At 40.6% G+C, this 22,516-nt stretch overlaps 1 protein-coding gene across 21 annotated transcripts in view; it reads right to left on the bottom strand.

Moving 5' to 3' along the window:
* Positions 1-22,516, bottom strand: part of KALRN (kalirin RhoGEF kinase) — a 792,110-nt gene that overhangs the window by 254,853 nt on the left and 514,741 nt on the right. For all 21 annotated transcript variants that reach the window (XM_049878536.1, XM_049878496.1, XM_049878604.1 and 18 more), the window contains 2 exons: positions 5,614-5,683; positions 2,885-2,974 (listed from right to left, as the gene is read on the bottom strand). In XM_049878536.1, the coding sequence (XP_049734493.1) occupies positions 2,885-2,974; positions 5,614-5,683 (160 nt within the window). The remainder of the gene's footprint in view (positions 1-2,884; positions 2,975-5,613; positions 5,684-22,516) is intronic.

The raw sequence follows: 22,516 nt of genomic DNA, 5'->3' as shown, positions 1-22,516 counted from the left end.
CCACTGAATTATATACTGTAGATGGGTGAATTGTATTGTATGTGAACTATATCTCAATAAAGTTGTTATAAAAAAAAAAAACTCCAGGTAAATTAGGAAGAACAAAGAGTTGGGAAGAATACAAGAAACATTTTAGACTAGACAGGGCTTGCTATGGGGCTGTGGAGGTGGGGTGAAGGAAAGGGAATAATAAAAAAAATTATTCTGCTTCCCCCTAACTCCCCCAGAAAGTAGTGATTTTCTCACTCACTTGCCTCTTATTCTCCAGAGGTGCACAGTTAAAGCAGGGCTTGTTCAAGGGTGATGGGCAAAATGGTTGGCAGCTTGACTCTTTGGGCAAATGAACCTTTTGAGTTTACTTGGAGGCTTTAGCAAGAGGGCACAGCCAATAATGCACCTTTGACACTCCTCCCTCTGGGAAGACCCCCCGCTCTGGGGAGGCGGCATATGGAGAAGTGAGGAAGGGGCTGCTCCCAGTAGCTAGGGGAGGCTGAGTAATCAACAGGACATCACAGCCATTATTGCTCTCACACTTAGGGTAGAATATTCCGGATCATGTGAATGTGTGGGCTTTTCTAGGAATTAAATTTTCTGTGCTACCTTCATGATGATGGATAATAAGAGTATGCCTTTATTAAGGATTTATTTCTTTCATAGAATGAAGGCCTAAAGAAGTTGGTTCCTAAGTGTAGAACTTAGGAAAACCCTCCTGATGGAATAGAAATAAGCTATAAAGATTAGGCTTTCTGGGAAGCTTTGGAAACAATCAAGAGAGTATACTGCTCACCTTCCCCACCTCCACAGCCAGCTCGATTAATGCCCACTGGACGGGTTTTCTGGCTGCCACTGACCTTACCACCAATATAGAGGCTCACCAGGCCTAATGTAGAGGGTGGAGAATCTGAGGGCGTATCTGACTTACCAAAGTCGAGAAACTGGCTAGAAACAGGAATGGGAGGAGCGTAGAACTAAATGAAAATACAGGTAGTGCCCGGCACTGTGATGTGTATAAATAGGAATCAGGCATACCACCAGTCCTCAAAGGCTCTCAGGTGGAGGGAGGTACTGTGTAATAGAGAAGTTGTTAACCTGCCAAAAGGCAAATTGTTACAAACGCTATCACAGATACAAGTACAACGCATGCACAGAAAAAGGGAAAGATTCATGCAGGAAGCAGCATTTGACGTTTGAAGGGCAGGCAGAATTTTGAATAGTGACTGTGTTGTGCACGTGTGTGTAGGGGGGCAATCCACCCTGCAGGATGAACAGGTAAGCAAAGATCAGGAAGCAGAAGAGTCTAGGGCATGCTGTGAACACTGGACATGCATGTTCAGAGGAAGGCAAAGTGGAAGACAGGGCACGGTGTATTTAAAACCTCAAGAAGGCCCTTCTGGATACTGCAGCTAAACAATCAACCAGTAACATCATAAGGGAAATATATTATCAATAAAAGATAATGGTGGTATGGAGCATCTAACACGATATCCAATAAATTGTGATAACACATTAGAGAAGGCTTTTTCTTGGGTTCTATATTACCCCAGAAATTCCAGTTTGGAACACACAGGGCCAATCTAATGTTCCACTCTTTTAAAAATCATGTATTTTTTTCCTCATTCTGGTTTTCTCCCCTTCAAATGCTATTCCTCAGCTGAGCAACAAAATGCATGTAGAATCATTTCTATTATGGTAATGTCAGGCTAGAAAGACACTCAGAGATGGTTTATGGGAACCACGTTCACATGTCTTTGGGTTCCCTATGGGGCCCATCACACTATCTTGATGGTTTGGTGTTGAGGCATAGGGACATTCACATGTTTATGAAAGGAAGGAGGGCAGCTAAGCAGAAAGACAGCCTGAGAGACAGACAAGAACCCCTACATTTAAAGAGTTCTGAATTTCAAGTTTCTGTCATTCCTGATAGAACTACCAGAGCAGCCTTCACTTTTATAGTCTTTTCTCCTCATTTCTTCTGTGTCTCTTGACCGTACTTTGCATCAAGTGACCTATTTGATTATGACCACTTCATAGCCAATAGGCCACTCTTTAGAAACCACCAGCATTAAACAGATTACCACCATTCACCAACAGGATTGTGTCCTCGTTCAAAGCTCAAGGATCTGTGGAGGTACGTCAGTATTCACTCTTCTTTTGGCTCCCATTACCGCAGATGCGCTCAACCTTGGCTACACAGTACATTCACCAGGGGAATGTTTAAAAATTCCAATACCCAGACCAATCACACTGGAATCTCAGGGGTGGGACCTAGGAATCTGTATTTTCCAAAGTTTCTCAGGTGATTCCATGTGCAGCCAAGGTTGAAAAGATTTCATTAAAGTAGTGGTTCTCAAACTTGAGTGTGAACCAGAGTCACCTGGAAGGCTTGTTCCAACTTAGATTGTTGGGTTCTCCCCTCCCCGCCCGCCCCGGATCTGAGGCTCTGGTTCAACAGATCTGAAGTGAGGTCTGAGAGCCTGCATTTCTAACGAGTTCTCAGGCGATGCTGATACTCCTGGTCTGGGGAGGACCACCTGAGAATGACTACACCTGAGGGAGCTGTATATGAGGTAGAAGTGGAATATCTTAATCAGCAGCTGCATGATAACAGTCTCTCTACATATGAGATGTATGGCTAGCTAGGTTTGGTGTTGAAGCATGGAGACTATTTGCCTTATCTAAAATCATAGCACTTGAGATGGGCTAGGGTAAAGCAGGGGGCGTAAATATTGTTTGTTTTTCGCCATACTTTATCCATGAGAAACAGGTTTTCAGTGGCCAGGAAAGAAAAATGAGGAACAAAGGATAGCTAAACGTTCATCATCCTGAAGGAGGGAAGCATTTCTATCATTCATTAACTGCTCAAGAATGGGAGAACACAGCTTACATCAAAGAAGGTGCCTGCATGCTCCAGGATCAGCTGGTTGGAATCAGGCTTGTTTTTACAGTAGGTGACATACATCTGAAATTTGTCTGCCTAAAAAGAACAAAGACAATAATAGATAAGCATCCATTAATTGCTCCCTTCTGTCCACTGTACCTAAGAGCCAAGCAAGGGCTGTGCAGTTAAACCCTCAGATATTGGTGCCTGGATTATCTGTGGCAAATATCCCCTGCTCATCTGACCCACTCTCACTTCACATACTTTGGGACGCTTTTTCCCTATTGGCCTGATTAAGAGCTCAGCTGCTAATCAAAAAGTCAGCAGTTCGAGTCCACCAGCCACTCCTTGGAAACCCTATGGGGCAGTTCTACTCTGTCCTATAGGGTCAATATATGTGAAAAATGAACTTGATGGCAACGGGATTTTCCCCTATTGGCAGGAGGAGAAAGATTGGCAAAAAGTGAGTTTATTTTAATACCAGCCTGTGCTAGAAAGAATTAGAAAAAGCAACTCCCATATAATGTATTCCGAAGTGGGACAGAATTTATTTAGGGATTGTTCCCTCTTTTGAATCACCTTTAATTGTGCTCCCCAAAGAGAAAAAGCAAAGAATGAAAATGAAGCATGATCTCAGAGGGAGATCTACTTGTTCTCCAAATGTCTCCACTGAGGGTAGTTTAGAGGGCATGCCAAGGGACTGACTATTCTACCATCCCCCAACTTCCCAGCAGTGATGATGGGAGGAAAAGAAAAGCAAGTAACCCCTTAGGACAGAGTCTGAACAATGATTCCGATCCAGGTCATTATTCCAAGTCAAGAACCTTATGGCTAGGTGAAAACTCATTTCTTATTTCTCTCCTGACCTTCTGAGTTAGTGCTACACACACCTCCCGCTGGGTAAGGTGTGTGCGATTTGGTCATCAAGTGTCTCCCACTGGTGAAATGCTGCCTACAGAGCATTCGGGATGTCCTCTGAGAGGGTCTAGGTATGTGCTCATCAGAACAGCTTTCACTTATGCCAGCCCTGTTCTAAGTGCCTACGTGTATTTACATATACTCATTGGATCCCCACAAGAACCCTATGTGGTGAGTTCTATTACTATCACCATTCTCAGATGAGGAACCCATAGCACAGACTGGTGAAGTGACTTTAAATTCCCACAGCTAGAAAGCGGTAGAGCCCGGGCAATCTGACTTCAGTCTCTGTGGTCTTAACCACTGCCTTTCAATACATCATAAACAACATTTCCTACCCTTTACTCCTCCAGTACACACATACATTAACATTATGAGACTTAAGAAAGTCACCTTGGGATTATTCTTGGCAAAAGGTGCCTATTTCATGCCATTGCCAAAGATTTTCTGAAACCAATTTTAAGGATGATGTGTCAGCTGTTTGAACCCACCAGCCACTCAGTGGGAGAAAGATGGGGCAGTCTGCTTCTGTCAAGATTACAGCCTTGGAAGCCCTATGGGGCAGTTGTATTCTGTCCTATAGGGTCGCTATGAGTCGGAATCAACTCGACGGCAAGGGATTTGGTTTGGTTATATCACCTAGGAGGTATTCACCATCCCTAAGAGACGATGAGACATCATACTGATGGTTGATTTTGTATGAAACAAAATGCCAAATAAATAAAATCCCTTTACTTAATGGTCAAATCTTGCTTTTCTCTACCATGACTTTGCAAGGGGTCACAAATTTTTTTATTAGCATTAATGTGAACTGTGCGTGTGCTCATGGATTTAGAGGTATAAAATGTATTGAAACAAAATACGATGGAAGTCTGAGACTTCCTGAAGAAATGAAAGTACGCCAGGAAGCAAGCATCAGGATCTCATTAAAAGATCGCTTGTCTGGGAGTCAGGTCTTAAATTGTGGGATGAGCTGTGATATTATTTATTATGCGTTGGTGGAGTAGTCGACCTCCTATTTTGTCTGACATGTACCCATCTTTAAAATCTAAAACATAATCATAGCCCTGTCTACTCCATAGGGCTGTTGATGCCATAAACCCTCTGAATCATGAAGACATTAGAAGTTATAATTAGATAAATATTAAATATTATAAGTCCTGATGCTAAGGAAGGATTTCCATGTTGAGTTTCATTTAGGATCCTAAGTGGACTTTTCTGGAGATATTCTGAGCTCAGAATGTGGAGTGGAGATGTTAACGGAGATTGATGTTTCAATTTATATAATTAGAGCCTGGTAGATTCAGTTCATTTACTTGGTCCATGACAATGACACCAAGAAAGAGGATGGCTAGACACTCATCTTGTAGGACAGAATTAGAATGGATACCCAGTGAGTCTGTCCTTCTCAATTAAGGAAGAAAATACAATCAATAGTTAGGTAGTTTCCTGAAGTTCTAATTCTCTTATCCACATCCTGTAAAAAGAACTCATGGATGTAGCTGGTGTAGTTCCTTTGCCAAGGATGGGTGGTCTTGTTCCACTCTCCTGATCTCAGAATTTTAGAAAGTTCTTAGACAGCTTAAAATGGAGCTTGGACATCATGACATTTAAGGACTTTTCCCAAGGAGGACTCTGTTCCTTGGGGATGGACTGCTTCTCTCTAGTCCACTCACGGCCAGCCTCCACTGCCCTGAGCCTGATGTTGATTGGCAGTGAAACCAATCCTCAGGTTTGGCACCGGATGGATGGCATCTATCATGCCACTGGCACTCCTGGAAGGCGTGGAACAGAGGGAGAAGGATTCAGTTGGTTACCCAGGTAACAAAGCAGTGTCCCACATCCTCAGGCAGCTGCTCGTACTTCTCCAGCTCTTTGAGGAAGATGCTGCAAGGAGACAGAAAGGCTACATCAGACACCTCTGTACAGCTCAACCCCTCAGAGACTCACACCAGCACCAACACAACTACACCATCAATCATTCAATCATTTACACGGGTCTTCTCTACTCAATGATACATGGTGAGGTGCAGTTTTTAGTACGTTAAAACTTATTTCATTAAAATGTATGTTAATTGACTAATTAGTGCTTCTTAAAATAATATTGTTTCCCTCAGGGGTTCACACATCTTGGGTTGAAAATAAATAATGAAATATTATTATACTTGTATTGGGTCTTTCATTTTATCAGCAACTATGGGTCTATTTTTATCACACAAGTTATCTGAGCACCTTTAACAATTGTTTTTTAAAAACACAGGTATCAAAAAGAACCAAATAAAATAGATTGGCAACCCGAGAGGTAAAGTAGAAACATTTTGAATTCTACACTGACCTCCTTCTAATTCTTGGCCTCCTTCATCCACCAATAGCCAGTATGTGTTGAAATGTAAGTTTAATTTAATGTTTTTCTAATGCAGACCTCATTAGTTAAGGAAATTAAATGCGGGGAAAAGCCACAATCTATTCCAAAGCTGAATTAAATTACCATTGCATTATCTGGCAATGTGGGCATCTGTACCATTCCTGCTTTTCGTGTTAATAAATAATAGTTACCTACACTGACTTCAAATTAATACGTTAAACAGAGAGTTGGTTTGGGCCCAGGGAATACATACTCTAATAAAGCCAACATCATTAGAATGGAATTTGCTTCTGAAATACAGTACATTTTCCAAATAAAAAATAATGGTGAGGCTGTGGGGAAACACGCAAAGAAATGCAAACTAGCATAATCCCTACGAAGCACAATTTGACAATATCAAAATCACAAGCATATTTATCTTTTGACTCTTTGATTTTAATTCTGGAAATTTCCTATAGTTATATCCATGTATGTATAAGATGACATATATACAAAAGTTGTTTTTTTTTTTTTTTATTCATTACAATAGAAAAAGACGATCTGTAGAGGACAGAGTATTTACATCCACAGAACGGAATACTGCCAGCTGCCAAAAAAAAAAAAAAAAAAAAGACAAAGCTTTCTGTGTTTTGATGAACTAGGAGGTTAAGTGAAAAAAAGGAAGGTAGAAAAGAATGCCACTTTTTGTGTAAGGAGGGAATTATGTTATCCAACTCAAGAAACTAATAAAAGTCATCACCATAGGAAACCAGGTGGATGACTACATGAAGACAGTGGTGCGCTGAGACCCCTCAATGAATAATTTTCCAAATAATTTTTATTTTAAAATTATGCAAATAAAATACCTTCAAAGACTAAAACACTTCTGAATTACTCCACTACTTACCTGTAACACCCAAAAAAAATAAATTTTGTTGATTTGATTTACTCCACCTGGCTCCTGTTGTCCAAACATTCTGGCAGTATCTTATAACTGTAATTGGTTATAGGTTGTATGTGTGTGTTCCGTCTTCAACGATACAGAAGATGCTTTTGGTTTTTAAATACAGACGTACAAATACATATATTTGAAAAGTCATATTTGGGAAGCCAAAATGTTAATGATGAACAGTTGATTTTTATTCTTTTTGTTCATCTGCAATTTAAAAATTTTCTTTGATAAATGGGCATTACTGTAGTAATAAGAAAAAAGTCATTAAAAAAAATTGTAGGACTCTAGCAATACTCATTTGGTGATAATCATCTTTCCCCTAACGTGTGAATTTTAAAGTGTTCTGGGTAATTACAATGCAATCTGGGCTTTAGAAATGCAAATACACAGTGCTCAAAATCAATTAATTACCATAATGTACTGCTACTTTTAAAAGGATTGCAGGTGACTTCTAAAATGGAAATAGGAAAAAGATATTATATAGTGCTATAACTGAGGTTCAAACTTTGTTCAAGGCCAAAGGGGAAGCATAATTTTTTGCTGCAAAGAGAAGGAAAGTGGCTCATCACCATACATATACACGTATACACGTATGTGTTTTTGGAGCTCTGGTGGCATAGTGGTTAAGAGCTTGGCTGCTAACCAAAAGGTCGGCAGTTTGAATCTACCAGTCACTCCTTGAAAACACTATGGGGCAGTTCTATTCTGTCCTATAGGGTCGCTACGAGTCAGAATTGATGCAACAGCAATGGGGTCAGGATGTAGTTTTTCTTTTTTTCTTTCTGGAACTGAATACTTAAAGACATATACCATATAGCTCTTTTTCACAAGGAACGCTAAATAATGTAACGTGCAATGTCTTCAGAAGTAGCTTTTCAGAAGGTGTTGAGATGTTCTTTCCATGGTCATTTCTCATACTGGCTTCAATATATATGTCAGTGAAGACATGGAGTGGAAATCCAGCCCTGAGCTGTGATGGAGGGGGATGGCTTGGCAACGTGGGAAAGAGAATCTGATGTTCTAAGCGTTAAGGACTGGCAAAAGATGAAGTATTTTAAAGAAAGGAGAGATGTGAGGACCTAAGAGGGAGAGAGACCTTGAACAAGAGAGAAAGTAGAGAAACTGGAGGCCCCTGTGCTTAAGATAAATGCTTGGCTTGTTGGAAACCTCCACTTCCCACTCTTGGATCTCTTTATTCATTATTATTCCGGCTCCAGTCCCTGAACTTTGACTCCATGGTATGTAGGTCTTCCTCCTTTAAGGACAGTCAAAGACACAGCAAAAGAGCCTGGATCATGACATCGCACACAGGATACAAACTGTATTTTCATTTTATAAGTTGCAAAGACACCCAGGATGACTCGAGGGAGTTACTCTCCTTCCTTGTCTTATGTATGACCTAAGGTCAATTGCCCCAGTCACTTAAGGTTAATTTTAAGCAAACAGTGGAAATCATAACCAAGGAATTGATCCCTGGTCCAGATGCCAAAGACAGTGCTGGCAATCTCATATTAAAAGTTCTGGCAATTTAAGTAGAATAACACCCTGACTTTTTGTGGTAGTAGCTACCAAAAACCTATGAGAAGATGTTCAGTTTGAAAAGTCTCAAGAAATGAAAGCTCTATAAAATGAACTAAATGTGTAGATTGTTATTTCTATAACAAATGCCCTTCTGTAAAATGAAGGGTTTGACAGCACCTCCGCTAGCCCACCCTTCTGCTGATCCCATGTGTCACTTTCCTTTCCTTCCACGAACAAGCACGAGTCACAGAACAGAGTTCACGCTCTGTCACAAAAGTGGGTCTTCCATAGCCCCATTTGCCTCATCTTTAAATAACGACCTTGCAGGATTGCTGTATTTAATAAATTCACGTAGGTAAAGAACTCAACCCAGTACCTGGCACATAGTAGACACTTAACAAACATAGTTTTTCAAGATCAGTGCTTCTCAATCTTTATAAACTCATATGCTCTTTGACAAATAGAAATATCTCGCATTCTTCCCCACTCCTGGAAACTTCTATCCAAGGGCCTGTGCCCCACCAGCCTCCTGTTGAAAATCTCTATAGTTGGTTACCTTCCCCTAAACCATATCTGAGAAAATCTTAGGGGTTATGTAAAAATTGGATTCCAAGGACATAAACATTTAAGTTTGGGAAATGGTGGGCTAAGCTGGTTTCTTTACTGCAGGACTTCCAAAATCCTATAATGTGATGGTGTACATTATAAATCTCTGAAATACAGTATGCAGTGCTTCCCAAACGTCTTTGTGCCTGGAACACTTTTGGGGGGAGTATCAGACATTGTTCTAAAGAACACTCCTGGGGAACCCTACTTAGTGATCCCCACCCTTGGCTGTGCATCACCCTCTGGGGTTAGAACTTTTTAAGCAAATTTCCCCAGGCAATTCTAGTGCAGCCAGTCCACATATTGGCATTAGATTCCAGTGTGTTTCCAGATGGTATATTCTACATGGATTCTATGTGATTCATTAAAGAGAGAGAGAGAGAGAAAGCTAAGGATTAAAACACACACACACACCACACACACACACACACAATTTAGCTCATGCTGGAAGTATCAATCCGTAACTTTGAGTCGGATGTTCACTGCCATCTGCATGTAACTGTTGAAGGTAAGTGACAATATTAAACTCTACGTTGCTTTTTAATTTGAAGCTTATAAAGACGAGAGATTATGTAAGTCTGATCAATACCATTCTATCTGCTTCAAATGGACATGATGAGTTCAAATTAAAGCAGGGTAACTCACAACACCCTCTGCAAACGATGGCCCAGTCCACCTCCACTGATCTACAGTGACTTTTGGCCCCCACCATTTCAATAATTATGCCTCATAAATCATGGAAGAATGAGCAATGCAGGTAGTTTAAGCATTGGAGTATGTCAATGTCTGGAGCTCCTTCAGGAACGAATAAAGCTCTCGAAGAAAAGTAAAGATCTGAGCAATGTCATCACTCTATTAAATTACTATGATGCAATACATGATGCCGTTACTTTATAAGGGAAATGTTTCCCTCTAGCTTTGTACAGAATCCTGCGAAATGAAGCCTTTAGCACTTATTGACAGGATAACTTCCTGAGGTGTGTCATAAAGTCTTAGAGAAACAGCACCGTTCTGAAGGCACCCTGACTCATTTTGTTAATCTCTCCAAAGGTAGGTTTGTTCTACAGCCTCACTGCTTCTGAGGAAGTGTGTCCTTAATAGAAAGGTTCACAACCTTGTCCAAATCTTTATATCAAGGGTGTGGTCTGCATCTGAAGAGGAATACCTGATAACTGTGGAATGATGGGGGCGGGGTGGGTGGAGGTAGGGGAGCTGTGGCAAGGGGGAAAACAGAGACAATGGAGAGGATAATAAAAAATTAAATTGATCCTGGGGTGGGGAGAAAGGTACCAGGTACCAGGCTCTCTTATTTGCCAGAAGTCCGGGATGTTGCTCCCTTATCTAAGTAGGGCTGGGTGACTGCTTTCATATAAGTTAACTATAGATCATTTCTGAAGAACTCATTCATGACAAGACAGATTGCACAGCCTGAGCATACAAGACTCTAGATGGCAGGGCTAAGGCAGCTGGTTAACGTATCAGAGAAGATATTAAACTGATAAAGATTCATGTGTACTCAGGAAGGCACTGGTTACGCATGAACAGTTTCAGAACACTTAGGTCACCTGGCTGAACCATGAGAATCACCTGGCTCTGTCCCTTCACTACCAACCAGGAGCTCTAGCCTCAGAGATGCCGAGAAAGGTGTGCCAGCGCTGGATCCCATTCAGCTTATTCTCCACCCTCAGCCTCCAACCTCAAAGCAGCAATGTTCACCTTGCCGTGCTGCTACTTGTTGGCTATGTTTTGCCAATATTTCCTAATTTTCTTTAATTTATATGATCAGATAAATCAAAAATTATCTCCATAGATATAAACTAAGTCTTATGCTAAAATAAAACAAATCGATCTTGCATTGGCAAGGAATCATGTACACTAAGCAGTTAATGTATTAAAATAAGCAAAAAAAAGAAGCCCGTTGTCATCAGGTCGGTTCCAACTCAAAGCAACCCAACAGGACAGAGTAGAACTGCCCCATAGGGTTTCCAAAGAGTGGCTGGTGGATTTGAACTGCTGATCTTTTGATTTGCAGCTGAGCTCTTAAGTCAGGGTGTTATAACTATAATTGTTTTGGCACATTCAAATAAAAAATTTTTAATTTCTTTTGTTTTAGGTACTCCCTAATATCTATAATCAGCACCAATGTTGACAGCTTCCTGAAAAAACAAAACAATAAAAACTATAACTCAATTTTATAGGGCCTTCTGACGGGTTGTGTTAGGCCAGTAGTTACTCCTCCTAGTGTGGTTTTAGGGCTTAAACAAAAATCACAACATGTGCCCCTCTCCTTGTTCCTTAGCATTCAAATATTAAACAAATGATTAAACATATGCATGCAAAGGCCGGCCAATGAATAAAGAAGGCTGAAGAAGAATTGATTCCTTTGAATTATGGTGTTGGTAATAGGGTTGATATGAGTCGGAATTGACCTGACAGCAATAGGTTTAAGGAATAATGAATATACTATGGACTTCCAGAAGAACAAACAAGTCTGTCTTGGAAGAATTATAGCCAGAATGTTCCTTAGAAACAAAGATGGCGCGACTTTGTCTCACATACTTTGGACAGGCTATCAGAAGTACCAGTCCCCTAGAAAAGGACATCACGCTTGGTAAGGCAGAGAGTCAGCGAAAAAGAGAAAGACCCTCAACAAGACGGACTGACACAGTGGGTGGAGCAATGGGTCATGCATAACAACGACTGTGAGGATGGCACAAGACTGGGCACTGCTTCGTTTTGTCGTGCATGGGGTCGCTACGAGTCGGAACCAACTCGACAGCACCTGACGACAAGAACAACAAGGATTTAGTAGAGGGTTAAGAAGACCTGGTTTTTAGTCTGGTGGTGCCACAAATTGTTTTGGGAAGATCAAAAACCTTTGTATATTTGTTTTTATAAAACAAGGGAGTAGAATTCGATTATCTTTAAAGGTTTCCTCCTGGCTTTTACATTTAGTAATTCTAGGATTTTGCATACGCAGGATAAAACTAACATCAAAGGCATTTGGAGAGGAAAACCGGTATAGAATCAGCTTATAATGTACAATATACTATACATATAATATACATATAACAAGCAAGGGGTATGTGTACTGGGAAAGGGTAGGAGAGGCAACAGGGAGGCAGAGACAGCAGCAGCCCTGGCGGTTGGCCTTGCCGACAGGCTGGAGCTGCACCTCATGTTTTTCACCACCTGGTGGAGCCAGTTCCTTGTGCTGCAGCAGCTGATCAACCCACTGTGTTTGTAGTAAAATTAATGTAGCGCATGGTTTTTTTTTTTACGGCAACCAGCATTAAAAAAAAGAAGAAGAAATCTAACAGAACCAAAATATGAGAGTGTAATATACATACCGAGGGTGTTAGTTCATAAAACATAATTTCTGTATTATGTATAAACATATATATAATGTTTATAAGGATATATATCAATATCTATGTATCAATCAAACAAAGCAACAAAAAAATTTTTTTGGTTGCTTTGTTTGAATCAAACAAAGCAGCTGCTGTTAATTCCAACTCATGGTGAACCCTGGTATTGCAGAGTAGAACTGAGCTCCATAGGGTTTTCAATGGCTGTGACCTTTTGGAAGTGAACTGCCATGCCTTTTTCCCAAGACACCTCTGAGTAGGTTCAAACCACCAACATTTTGCTTAGTGGTGGTGCGCTTAATTGTTCGCGCCGCCCAGGGATAAACGTGTATATACAAGGTCATAATGTATAATCTGTTTCTTACTTCGGTTTATGATAAGTAATGTTTGAAAACCACCACCTTGCCTGGTCTCCGCCTGCTGTAGGATGGCAGCCCCAGGGTGCTCTTGAGGTCTTGAAGTCTCTCTCTCTACCCGCTTCCTTCCCTCTCTCCCCTCCCTCCCTACCTCTTCCTTTCTCCTCTTCATCCACCGGCTTGGCTTCACTATTTTCTCTCACTTATCCTCTAGGTATTTTATCCCATTTTCCTACCTCCTCCCTTCTTTTGTGGACTTTAGGCCATTGCTTGGAAACCCTGGTGGCGTAGTGGTTAAGTGCTACAGCTGCTAACCAAAAGGTCAGCAGTTCGAATCCGCCAGGTGCTCCTTGGAAACTCTATGGGGCAGTTCTACTCTGTCTTATAGAGTTGCTATATTTTCAGGCCATTACTTCACCCCCACCCCTACCACTTCTGACTACCCCCACCCACCTCTCCCCTTCTCCCCCACTCAGCCTCACAGGAGACATAACCTAACCAGAGTGTGAGAGCAGGACCTCTCCCCATCCCATGAGCCAGGATGGAGTCTCACAAACTCCTCCTCATTTTGCCTTTTGGCCACCTTGCTATACTTCACCCCTCTCTTCCCTGGGAGGGCCTTGTTCAAGGTTTCCTCTATCACTGTCCGTAAAAATCCCACTCGTTATTTAAATTCCATCTCAAATGCCCCCTTCTCCAGGAAGCCTTTCTAAACCCAGGCTATTTCTTCACTCCATTGACTGCATTTGTGCCTTATCTCCTCCCTTAACACAGGTATCGGACTGATTTCCAGAATTCAGAGGACAGAACCTGGGTGTGACTCATCACTAGGTACCAGCTTCCTCTCTAAACTACCACAGGTCTGGCCCAAAGAAGGAACTTCAGGAAGATGACTGAAATGTGGCCCTGGTTCAGTAGCTCACTGGAGTTCCCCTGCTTCCCTCCCACCTTATCTTCACCTCTTGCTGCATACCATCCAGTGATCATAGCTGGCCCTGTCCTCGCCAGTGTTCCCAGCTCAGTCCTGTACAGCTTTGGTCCTGCTGCCTCAGCCTTGGGCCCAGTAACACCAAGCTTGGGAGTATACTCTCTAGTGGCCAAAGCCAGATCTAATAGCTTCCAGCCAGGCCTGGAGGAAGGGAGTATGCAGGGGGGACATCTGGCTCTGGTAGTTGGCCTCTGACTTGCCTTTGCAATCATTGCTGAAAACTGAGTTATTGCAGGTAATTACTGTAAAGATGTGGGACTTGAATAATATCTTGTAAAGAAACGGTTAAAATGTTTCTCAGATTTGGGGATCAATATGGAAGATGGTTAGCTATGAACCAAGCCTATTAGGTTTGCCAGCCACAGTTGTGAGTCCATAGAGCAAGGAAAGGGAAGAGAAGACGGTAATGAAATGGGAGACCAAACACTTGGAATCTAACGCCTGGTATTTAAGGGGAAGTGGTTAAGTGCTACGGCTGCTAACCAAGAGGTCAGCAGTTCAAATCCGCCAGGCGCTCCTGGGAAACTCTATGGGGCAGTTCTACTCTGTCCTGTAGGGTTGCTATGAGTCGGAATCGACTCGACGGCAGTGGGTTTTTGGTTTTTGGGGTTATACCTTGGGCAGTCACCAGCCCCTCTCTGGGTCTCAGTTTCCTCATCTGTAAGTAGAGAAGGCTGCACTTCATGGTCTACAAGACCCCTCTGAGCCCTGACAATAAGAGATTTTATAAATATATTATTGTTTAGACTCACATATGACCTATCTCAAATACAGGTAGTCCTGACTTATGACATATTCGAGTTATGACAACCTGCATTTGTGACTATCTTTTTTTTTCTTACATCTTATCGTTAGTAATATGTACTACCTACGATGTTGCAGAATGGATACAACAGTTATTTGCTGATGTTATCATTCTCACACCAACCCCAAAAGACAAATAAAGATTGGATTTATAAAGACACTGATAATAAAAGGCAATAATAATGAAAACTAGAAAAAAAATGAGGTATTTGACTTGTCAGAACAGATTTACAACGGAGTTGTCTGAATGGAACCCCATCATAAGTTGGGGATTACATGCAAATAAAAAGGGAGAAGTTGAGATTTAACTGAAGGTGTGAACATTTTAAACAAACAGCTGTCCTTACCAAAGCTGCCCACCTAATAATCAAAGCAAACTGAAAAATGATTTCCATGCATTGCACTTTGTAGGTCAGGCGAAGTGGAGGAATAAACCAATTACTGTTTTGGGAGTCTATTTCTGGAATATATTCTCTTGTCTTGGAATGCTTAGCAAAATACAATAGTAAATGGTCTATATGATCTTTATATTTAGTTCTGCAGAAAAGAGATGTAGTACAAAAATAGGGAGAGTGGAGGGCAAAACCATCATTATTCCATTTAAACCTCCAATTTCTGTTAAAACCGCTGCTTGCAAGTATTAACTTCTACATACGGAATTCTTCATCTTTACAGAAATGTTGGTGTTTGGGAATTTCTCTATTAAATATTTACCTAGGAAGACATAGGTCCTTGAGACAGCAACACACATATATACACCTACACATACACTGGACTAATCTTGGCTGCTATTTTTCAAAGTGACACCATTTAAAAGGATCGATACTAACTGGCTGATATTTAACATATTCACCACACAACCCTTGGTCTAGGTGCTAATATCCAGTGTCCTGAATAATTCCGCTAATTAGGTTATCTGGGCAGTGGCAATCTCAATCTCTTTCTATCAATCTCCCCCTCCCTCCTCTCCCTTCTCTCTTCCTCCTTCCCCTTTCCCCCTCCCATCGTTAGAGTAGAAGCACATAACCTGAGCTTCGCACTGGAAAGCAGAGGACTGTGGTTCTCTATTAGACAGTACTTAATTACAACTTTGGCAACACCTGGGATTAAAAAGAGCTTTTTGGTGCTCTTTAGGTTAAATAGTGACCATTTCAGAGAAGTATTCCTGAAGAACAAACAGGTGTTTAGACCATTGTATGGTCCTCCCATTAAGACTTCCCAAGAAGCTCCTTCATCCAGAAATTCAATTCTTTTGCTCGTTTAGGTTCTGGTGGTGATGGGGGCGGGGGGGAGTCATACCTCATTGGTTTTTCCCTGTCTTGAGACTTTCACGATCAAAAGACTAAATTACGACTTGGATGGCATTATCCTGAAGTCTGCAAATTATAACACTATGTTTGGTTCATTCATGCATTCATTGACCCCTTCAACAAATATTTATTAACAGTTTTACTATGCGCAGTGAAAGACTTGATCTCTTAGAGAGTTCACGGTTCATACATTTTCAAAGTTGGCTTAACTGCCATTGCACCCCTTATTAGAGATTTTAGGGGTGCTCTGTTTCTCTATCAATCAAAATTTGTAAGGCACAGGTAGAAAGCACACAGGTACAGTAAAGCATTAGTCCCTCAAACTTTTGGGGAATTAATACACAGCTTAATTTGGGGGGAGACGTTCCCTTAAGTTGTTGATAATTTAAAGTATCATTGTTATTTTGGTGAATAGCTTTTGAATGTATTACAGAGGGTTATTAATATCAATTATTATGCTATACTATAACACAGTGTCCACCCTGGGCCCTATGGTGAGATATAGGGTTGTCTGCACCAATACTGAGCATATTGAGCAGCCCTTGACCACTCTGATCTTTTTTCTTCTTACTGGAAGAACCACTGGGATCACTACGATCTTTTTCTTCTTTTGGCCTTTTTTGGGCAGTTTCTGTCTTCTTTTTTTTTTTCTGTCTCATATTATTTCATGTGGCTGATATCGAACTATTTGCCCAAGATCTTGATTCCTTTTTAATTTTTATTGTGCTCTAAGTGATAGTTTACAAACCAAGTCAGTCTCTCATACAAAAATTTAAATACACCTTGCTACATACTCCTAGAGGTTCTCCTTCTAATGAGACACCACACTTCTTCCCTCCACCCTCTATTTTCATGTCCATTTGGCCAGCTTCTGACTTCCTCTGCCCTCTCATCCTCTCCAGACAGGAGCTGCCCACATAGTCTCATGTGTCTACTTAATCCAAGAAGCTCACTCCTCACCAGTATCATTTTCTATCCCATAGTCCAGTCCAATGGCTGTCTGAAGAGGCGGCTTTGGGAATGGTTCCTTTCTTGGGCTAACAGAAGGTTTGGGGGCCATGACCTTTGGGGTCCTTCTAGTCTCAGTCAGACCATTAAGTCTGGTCTTTTTATGAGAATTTGAGGGCTGCATCCCACTGTTTTCCTGCTCCTTCAGGGGTTCTCTGTTGTGTTCCCTGTCAGGGCAGTCATCTGTTGTAGCCAGGCACCATCTAGTTCTTCTGGTCTCAGGCTGATGTAGTCTCTGGCTTATGTGGCCCTTTCTGTCTCTTGGGCTCATAATTACCTTGTGTCTTTCGTGTTCTTCATTCTCCTTTGCTCCAGGTGGGTTGAGACCAATTAATGCATCTCAGATGACCACTTGCTAGCGTTTAAGACCCCAGATGCCACTCTCCAAAGTGGGATGCAGAATGTTTTCTTAATAGATTTATTATGCCAATTGACTTAGATGTCCCCTGATACCATGGTCCTCAAACCTCTGCCCCTGCCCACTGGCCTTCGAAGCGTTTAGTTTATTCAGGAGACTTCTTTGCTTTTGGTTTAGTCCAGTTGTGCTGACCTCTCCTGTATTGTGTGTTGTCTTTCCCTTCACTAAAATAGTTCTTATCTACTATCTAGTGAAAGCCCTCTCCCTTCTTCCCTCCCCGCTCTCGTAACCATCGAAGAATATTTTCTTCTCTGTTTAAACTATTTTTCGAGTTCTTATAATAGTGGTCTCATACAATATTTGTCCTTTTGCAACTGACTAAATTCACTCAGCATAATGCCTTCCAGATTCCTCCATGTTAGGAAATGTTTCACGGATTCATCATTGTTCTTTATCGATGCATAGTATTCCATTGTGTGAATATACCATAATTTATTTATCCACTCATCCATTGATGGGCATCTTGGTTACTTCCATCTTTTTGCTATTGTAAACAGTGCTGCAATAAACATGGGCGTGCATATATCTGTTCGTGTAAAGGCTCTTATTTCTCCAGGATATATTCCAAGGAGTGCGATTGCTGGATCGTATGGTAGTTCCATTTCTAGATTTTTAAGGAAGCACCAAATCTATTTCCAAACTGGTTTTACCATTTTACATTCCCACCAGCAGTGTATAAGTGTTCCAGTCTCTCCACAACCTCTCCAATGTTTATTATTTTGTGTTTTTTTGATTAATGCCAGCCTTGTTGGAGTGAGATGGAATCTCATTGTAGTTTTGATTTGCATTTCTCTAATGGCTAATGATCATGAGCATTTCCTCATGTATCTGTTAGCTACCTGAAAGTCTTCTTTTTGTATTTGTCTTTTTGTAGTTGAGTTTTTGCAGTATCATGTAGATTTTAGAGATCAGACACTGATCAGAAATGTCATAGCCAAAAACTTTTTCCCAGTCTGTAGGTAATCTTTTCACTCTTTTGGTGAAATCTTTGGATGAGCATAGGTGTTTGATTTTTAGGAGCTCCCAGTTATCTAGTTTCTCTTCTGCATTGTTAGTAATGTTTCATATACTGTTTATGCCATGTATTAGGGCTCCTAACATTGTCCCTATTTTTTCTTCCATGATCTTTATTGTTTTAGATTTTATATTTAGGTCTTCGATCCATTTTGAGTTCATTTTTGTGCATGGTGTGAGGTATGGGTCTTGTTTCATTTTTTTGCAGATGGATAGGATATCCAGTTATGAGAGCACCATTTGTTAAAGAGACTGTCTTTTCCCCAATAACTGACTGGGCCTTTGTCAAATATCACCTGCTCATATGTGGATGGATTTTTGTCTGGGTTCTCAATTCTGTTGCATTGGTGTATGTATCTGTTGTTCTACCAGTACCAGACTGTTTTGACTACTGTGGCGGTATAATAGGTTCTAAAATCAGTTAGAGTGAGGCCTCCCACTTTGTTCTTTTTCAGTAATGTTTTACATATCTGGGGCCTCTTTCTCTTCCATATGAAGTTGGTGATTTGTTTCTCCATCTCATTAAAAAATGTCATTGGAATTTGGATTGGATTGCATCGTATCTATAGATGGCTTTTGGTAGAATAGACATTTTTGTAATGTTAAGTCTTCCTATCCATGAGCAAGGTTATGTTTTTCCACTTATGTAGGTCTCTTTTGGTTTCTTGCAGTAGTGGCTTGTAGTTTTCTTTGTACAGGTCTTTTACATCTCTGGTAAGATTTATTCCTAAGCATTTTATCTTCTTCAGGGCTACTGTAAATGGTATTAATTTGGTGATTTCCTCTTCCATGTTCTTTTTGTTGGTGTAGAGGAATCCAACTGATTTTTGTATGTTTATCTTGTATCCTGATACTCTGCTGAACTCTTCTATTAGTTTCAGTAGTTTTCTGGAGGATTCTTTAGGGTTTTCTGTGTATAAGATAATGTCATCTGCAAATAGAGATATTTTGACTTCTTCCTTACCAATCTGGGTGTCCTTTATTTCTTTATCTTGCCTAATTGCTCTGGCTAGGACCTCCAGCACAATGTTGAATAAGAGTGGTGATAAAGGGCATCCTTGTCTGGTTCCCAATCTCAGGGGGAATGCTTTCAGACTTTCTCCATTTAGTATGATGTTGACTCTTGGTTATGTATAAATGCCCTTTATTATGTTGAGGAATTTTTCTTCTATTTCTATTTTGCTGAGAGTTTTTTTTATCATGAATGGGTGCTGAACTTTGTCAAATGCCTTTTTTGCATCAATTGATAAGATCATGTGGCTCTTGTCTTCTGTTTTATTTAGATTACATTAATTGTTTTTCTAATGTTGAACCATCCCTGCATACTTGGTATGAATCCCACTTGGTCATGATGAATTATTTTTGTGATGTGTTGTTGAATTCTATTGGCTAGAATTTTGTTGAAGATTTTTGCATCTGTGTTCATGAGGGATATAGGTCCAAGATCTTGATTCTTATTTGCTGTCTCTGAATTACTAAGAGCTTGGAAACCATACGACCAAGAAGTAAAGCAGTTTTTAGGGAGGATGGAAAGGTGCTTTTATAGAAAGATAAGAACCTGATCTTTGTGACACCTTTTGGTTGGCTAGTTTTTATTCTCTTCTTGTTTCATTGCAGTGTTCCAAATAGGTAAGATATCCTGGGTAGCTGTGATCTTGATAGTTGAAGTTATTCCTCTATTTACAGAACCCAGTATTCTATATGGTTTAATTTTACTTTTAAAAAGGGGTTCTAAGAACTATATTTTGTAACTGATAGGTAGATTTTCAGCTATTTAAAAAACTACAGAAACTCTATGTACCATGGTTAATAGAGAGCTATCATGAAACCAGAATCAGAGGCATGGTTATGCTAGATGTTTTGTTAAATCGGTCAGTTTAGAAATGAATATTCTTTCCCTTAAGACACTCTTTTTTTTTTAAGACACTCAATTGGCCAAAGTAGGGCTCACAGGAAGTCTATGCTGTGCTCTCTAGATTTCCATAGTTAGTTAGATTTGGTCAGAATTTGAGGAAAGCGAGCCTGGTTGACTAAATCCCAGAGATCATAAATCATAAAAGTAATCAGAGCTTACCATTTACTGGTCTGGTGCCTTCTTAGATATTCTAGTGGAGATGGAATACCACCAAGCTGGGCTCAGATAGAATTTGGGGTCAATGGTCAAGAATGGGTCAATGGTCAAGAGTAGCTTTAGTGGGATCTTACTAATGACAGGCATGAAGTGAGAATATTTTATGTCTGAACATCTCTGGACAAACCAAATGGGGAGTGTCAACAAAATTTGTGATAAAAAAAATAAAAGATTGAGAACTTTTATTGAGTATTCCAGAAAGTCAACAGGTTTTTTCTTTTCCTCTCAAGAGCTTACCGCACTCATGATCTGACAAGGTGAACATGTCACAGGAGCTACATATTTTATATATTTTCCTTAAACAGAGCCATTTGATGACATAACCAGGAGTTGCCAAGACAGGAGACTCAGTGCCCTTAACTTAGACTTTTTCCAAAATCCTCTTATACCCAGCTCTTGCTTGCCTCTTAGTCATTCTCAGCAAAGGCCCATACTGAGGTCTCATTTTCTAGGGCTGGGCTGTTAAATATGGTAGCCCCTTGCTACTGTGGTTATTTAAATATAAATTTATTAAAATTAAAAATTCAGTAGCTCTAGCCACATTTCAAATGCTCAACAGCCACGAACACTTAATGGCTACTGTATTGGACTATGTTGGTATAGAACATTTCCATCACTGCAGCAAGTTCTATTAGACGGTGCTGTTCTAGAATTTTGGCTTAGGGTGGAGGCTACTCCTGTTACATGGCTTCCTTAGGAACTCTTAGAAATGGCTGTTTTATCTTGAGCATGCCTACTTAACTCAATAAAAGTCTTGAGTAACCTGTCCCAAGTTCTTCTTCTATATTGTATCCTATAACATTGAACATCTACCCTTTGACCCTTCTCTGCAACATGGTCCTGAAAGAATGCTAGGGCTTTATGCCAGTATTATTCCTGTGCCTTGAGATTCCCTCTATTTGTTTTTTGGAAATGAGGTTATTTCTATTAGCTGGTTATGCAACTAATCCCAGCAATGTTCTTGCTGACCTTCTGTTAACAACGGAACGTGCTGTCTTGTATGCTGTAGAAAAGACTCTTAAATCAACTTGGGAGTGGGACAAAATGAGTTGTAAGGTTTTACGGCTCAATGACTACTTATTTCAAGAAAACATGAGAGAGTCAATTGATGTTCTCCGTTTTATAAACTGTTAAGAAATGGGTTCTATTACGGCCTGTGACTCATTATTTATTTATGTGCTTTTGTAGGGGGTGGGAGTTATAGGGTAGTTTGGGATGTAGAAAATACTTAAGATGAAAGAAATTCTTAACAGAATTTGAAACCGAAAGCCCACAAGATAGAATGGTTAGCCACAGATGAACTCTAATGTCAGGATTCCCCACCGGTTTTAATGAGGGGAAGCTACTTTTTTTCTTCAAAGTCTGGTAATTATTCTGACTGGGAAGATGAGGATGTTGCTTGTTAGGTCCTTGAGGAGAGGAGGGGAGAGGAAGAACGGGGGAGAGACGCTGCTGAATCCCTGGCTTGTTACTCCATTATGGATTTTGGATAACTGCAGAGGAAGAGGGGTGAGGGGAAAAGAAGTCTGACAGCAACCAGCTTAGAAAATTTACCAGGTCAGATTTACCAGTCAGTTTTGAGCCACTTGTTGGGACCCCTTTTTGTCTGGTATACACAGGCAGTCCCCAGGTTACAAACAAGATCTGTTCCTGTGTCTTTAAGTTGATTCTGTAGGTAAGTCAGAACAGGTGCATACGGTTCTTATTTAGCCTTACTAAAAAAAAATTTTTTTTTTTTTAGTGCAAGAAACAGGCCCTGGTGGTACAGCGGTTAGGTGCTCGGCTGCTAACTGAGAGGTTGGCAGTTGAGCCCACTAGCCACTCTACAGGAGAAAGATGTGGCAGTCTGCTGCCCTGAAGATGACCACCTTGGAAACCGTACGGGGCAGTTTCACTCTCT

This window comes from Elephas maximus, chromosome 1 (assembly GCF_024166365.1).
Source record: "Elephas maximus indicus isolate mEleMax1 chromosome 1, mEleMax1 primary haplotype, whole genome shotgun sequence".
In the NCBI taxonomy this organism is placed as follows: Eukaryota; Metazoa; Chordata; class Mammalia; order Proboscidea; family Elephantidae; genus Elephas; species Elephas maximus.
This window is presented reverse-complemented; position numbering and strand designations above follow the sequence as displayed.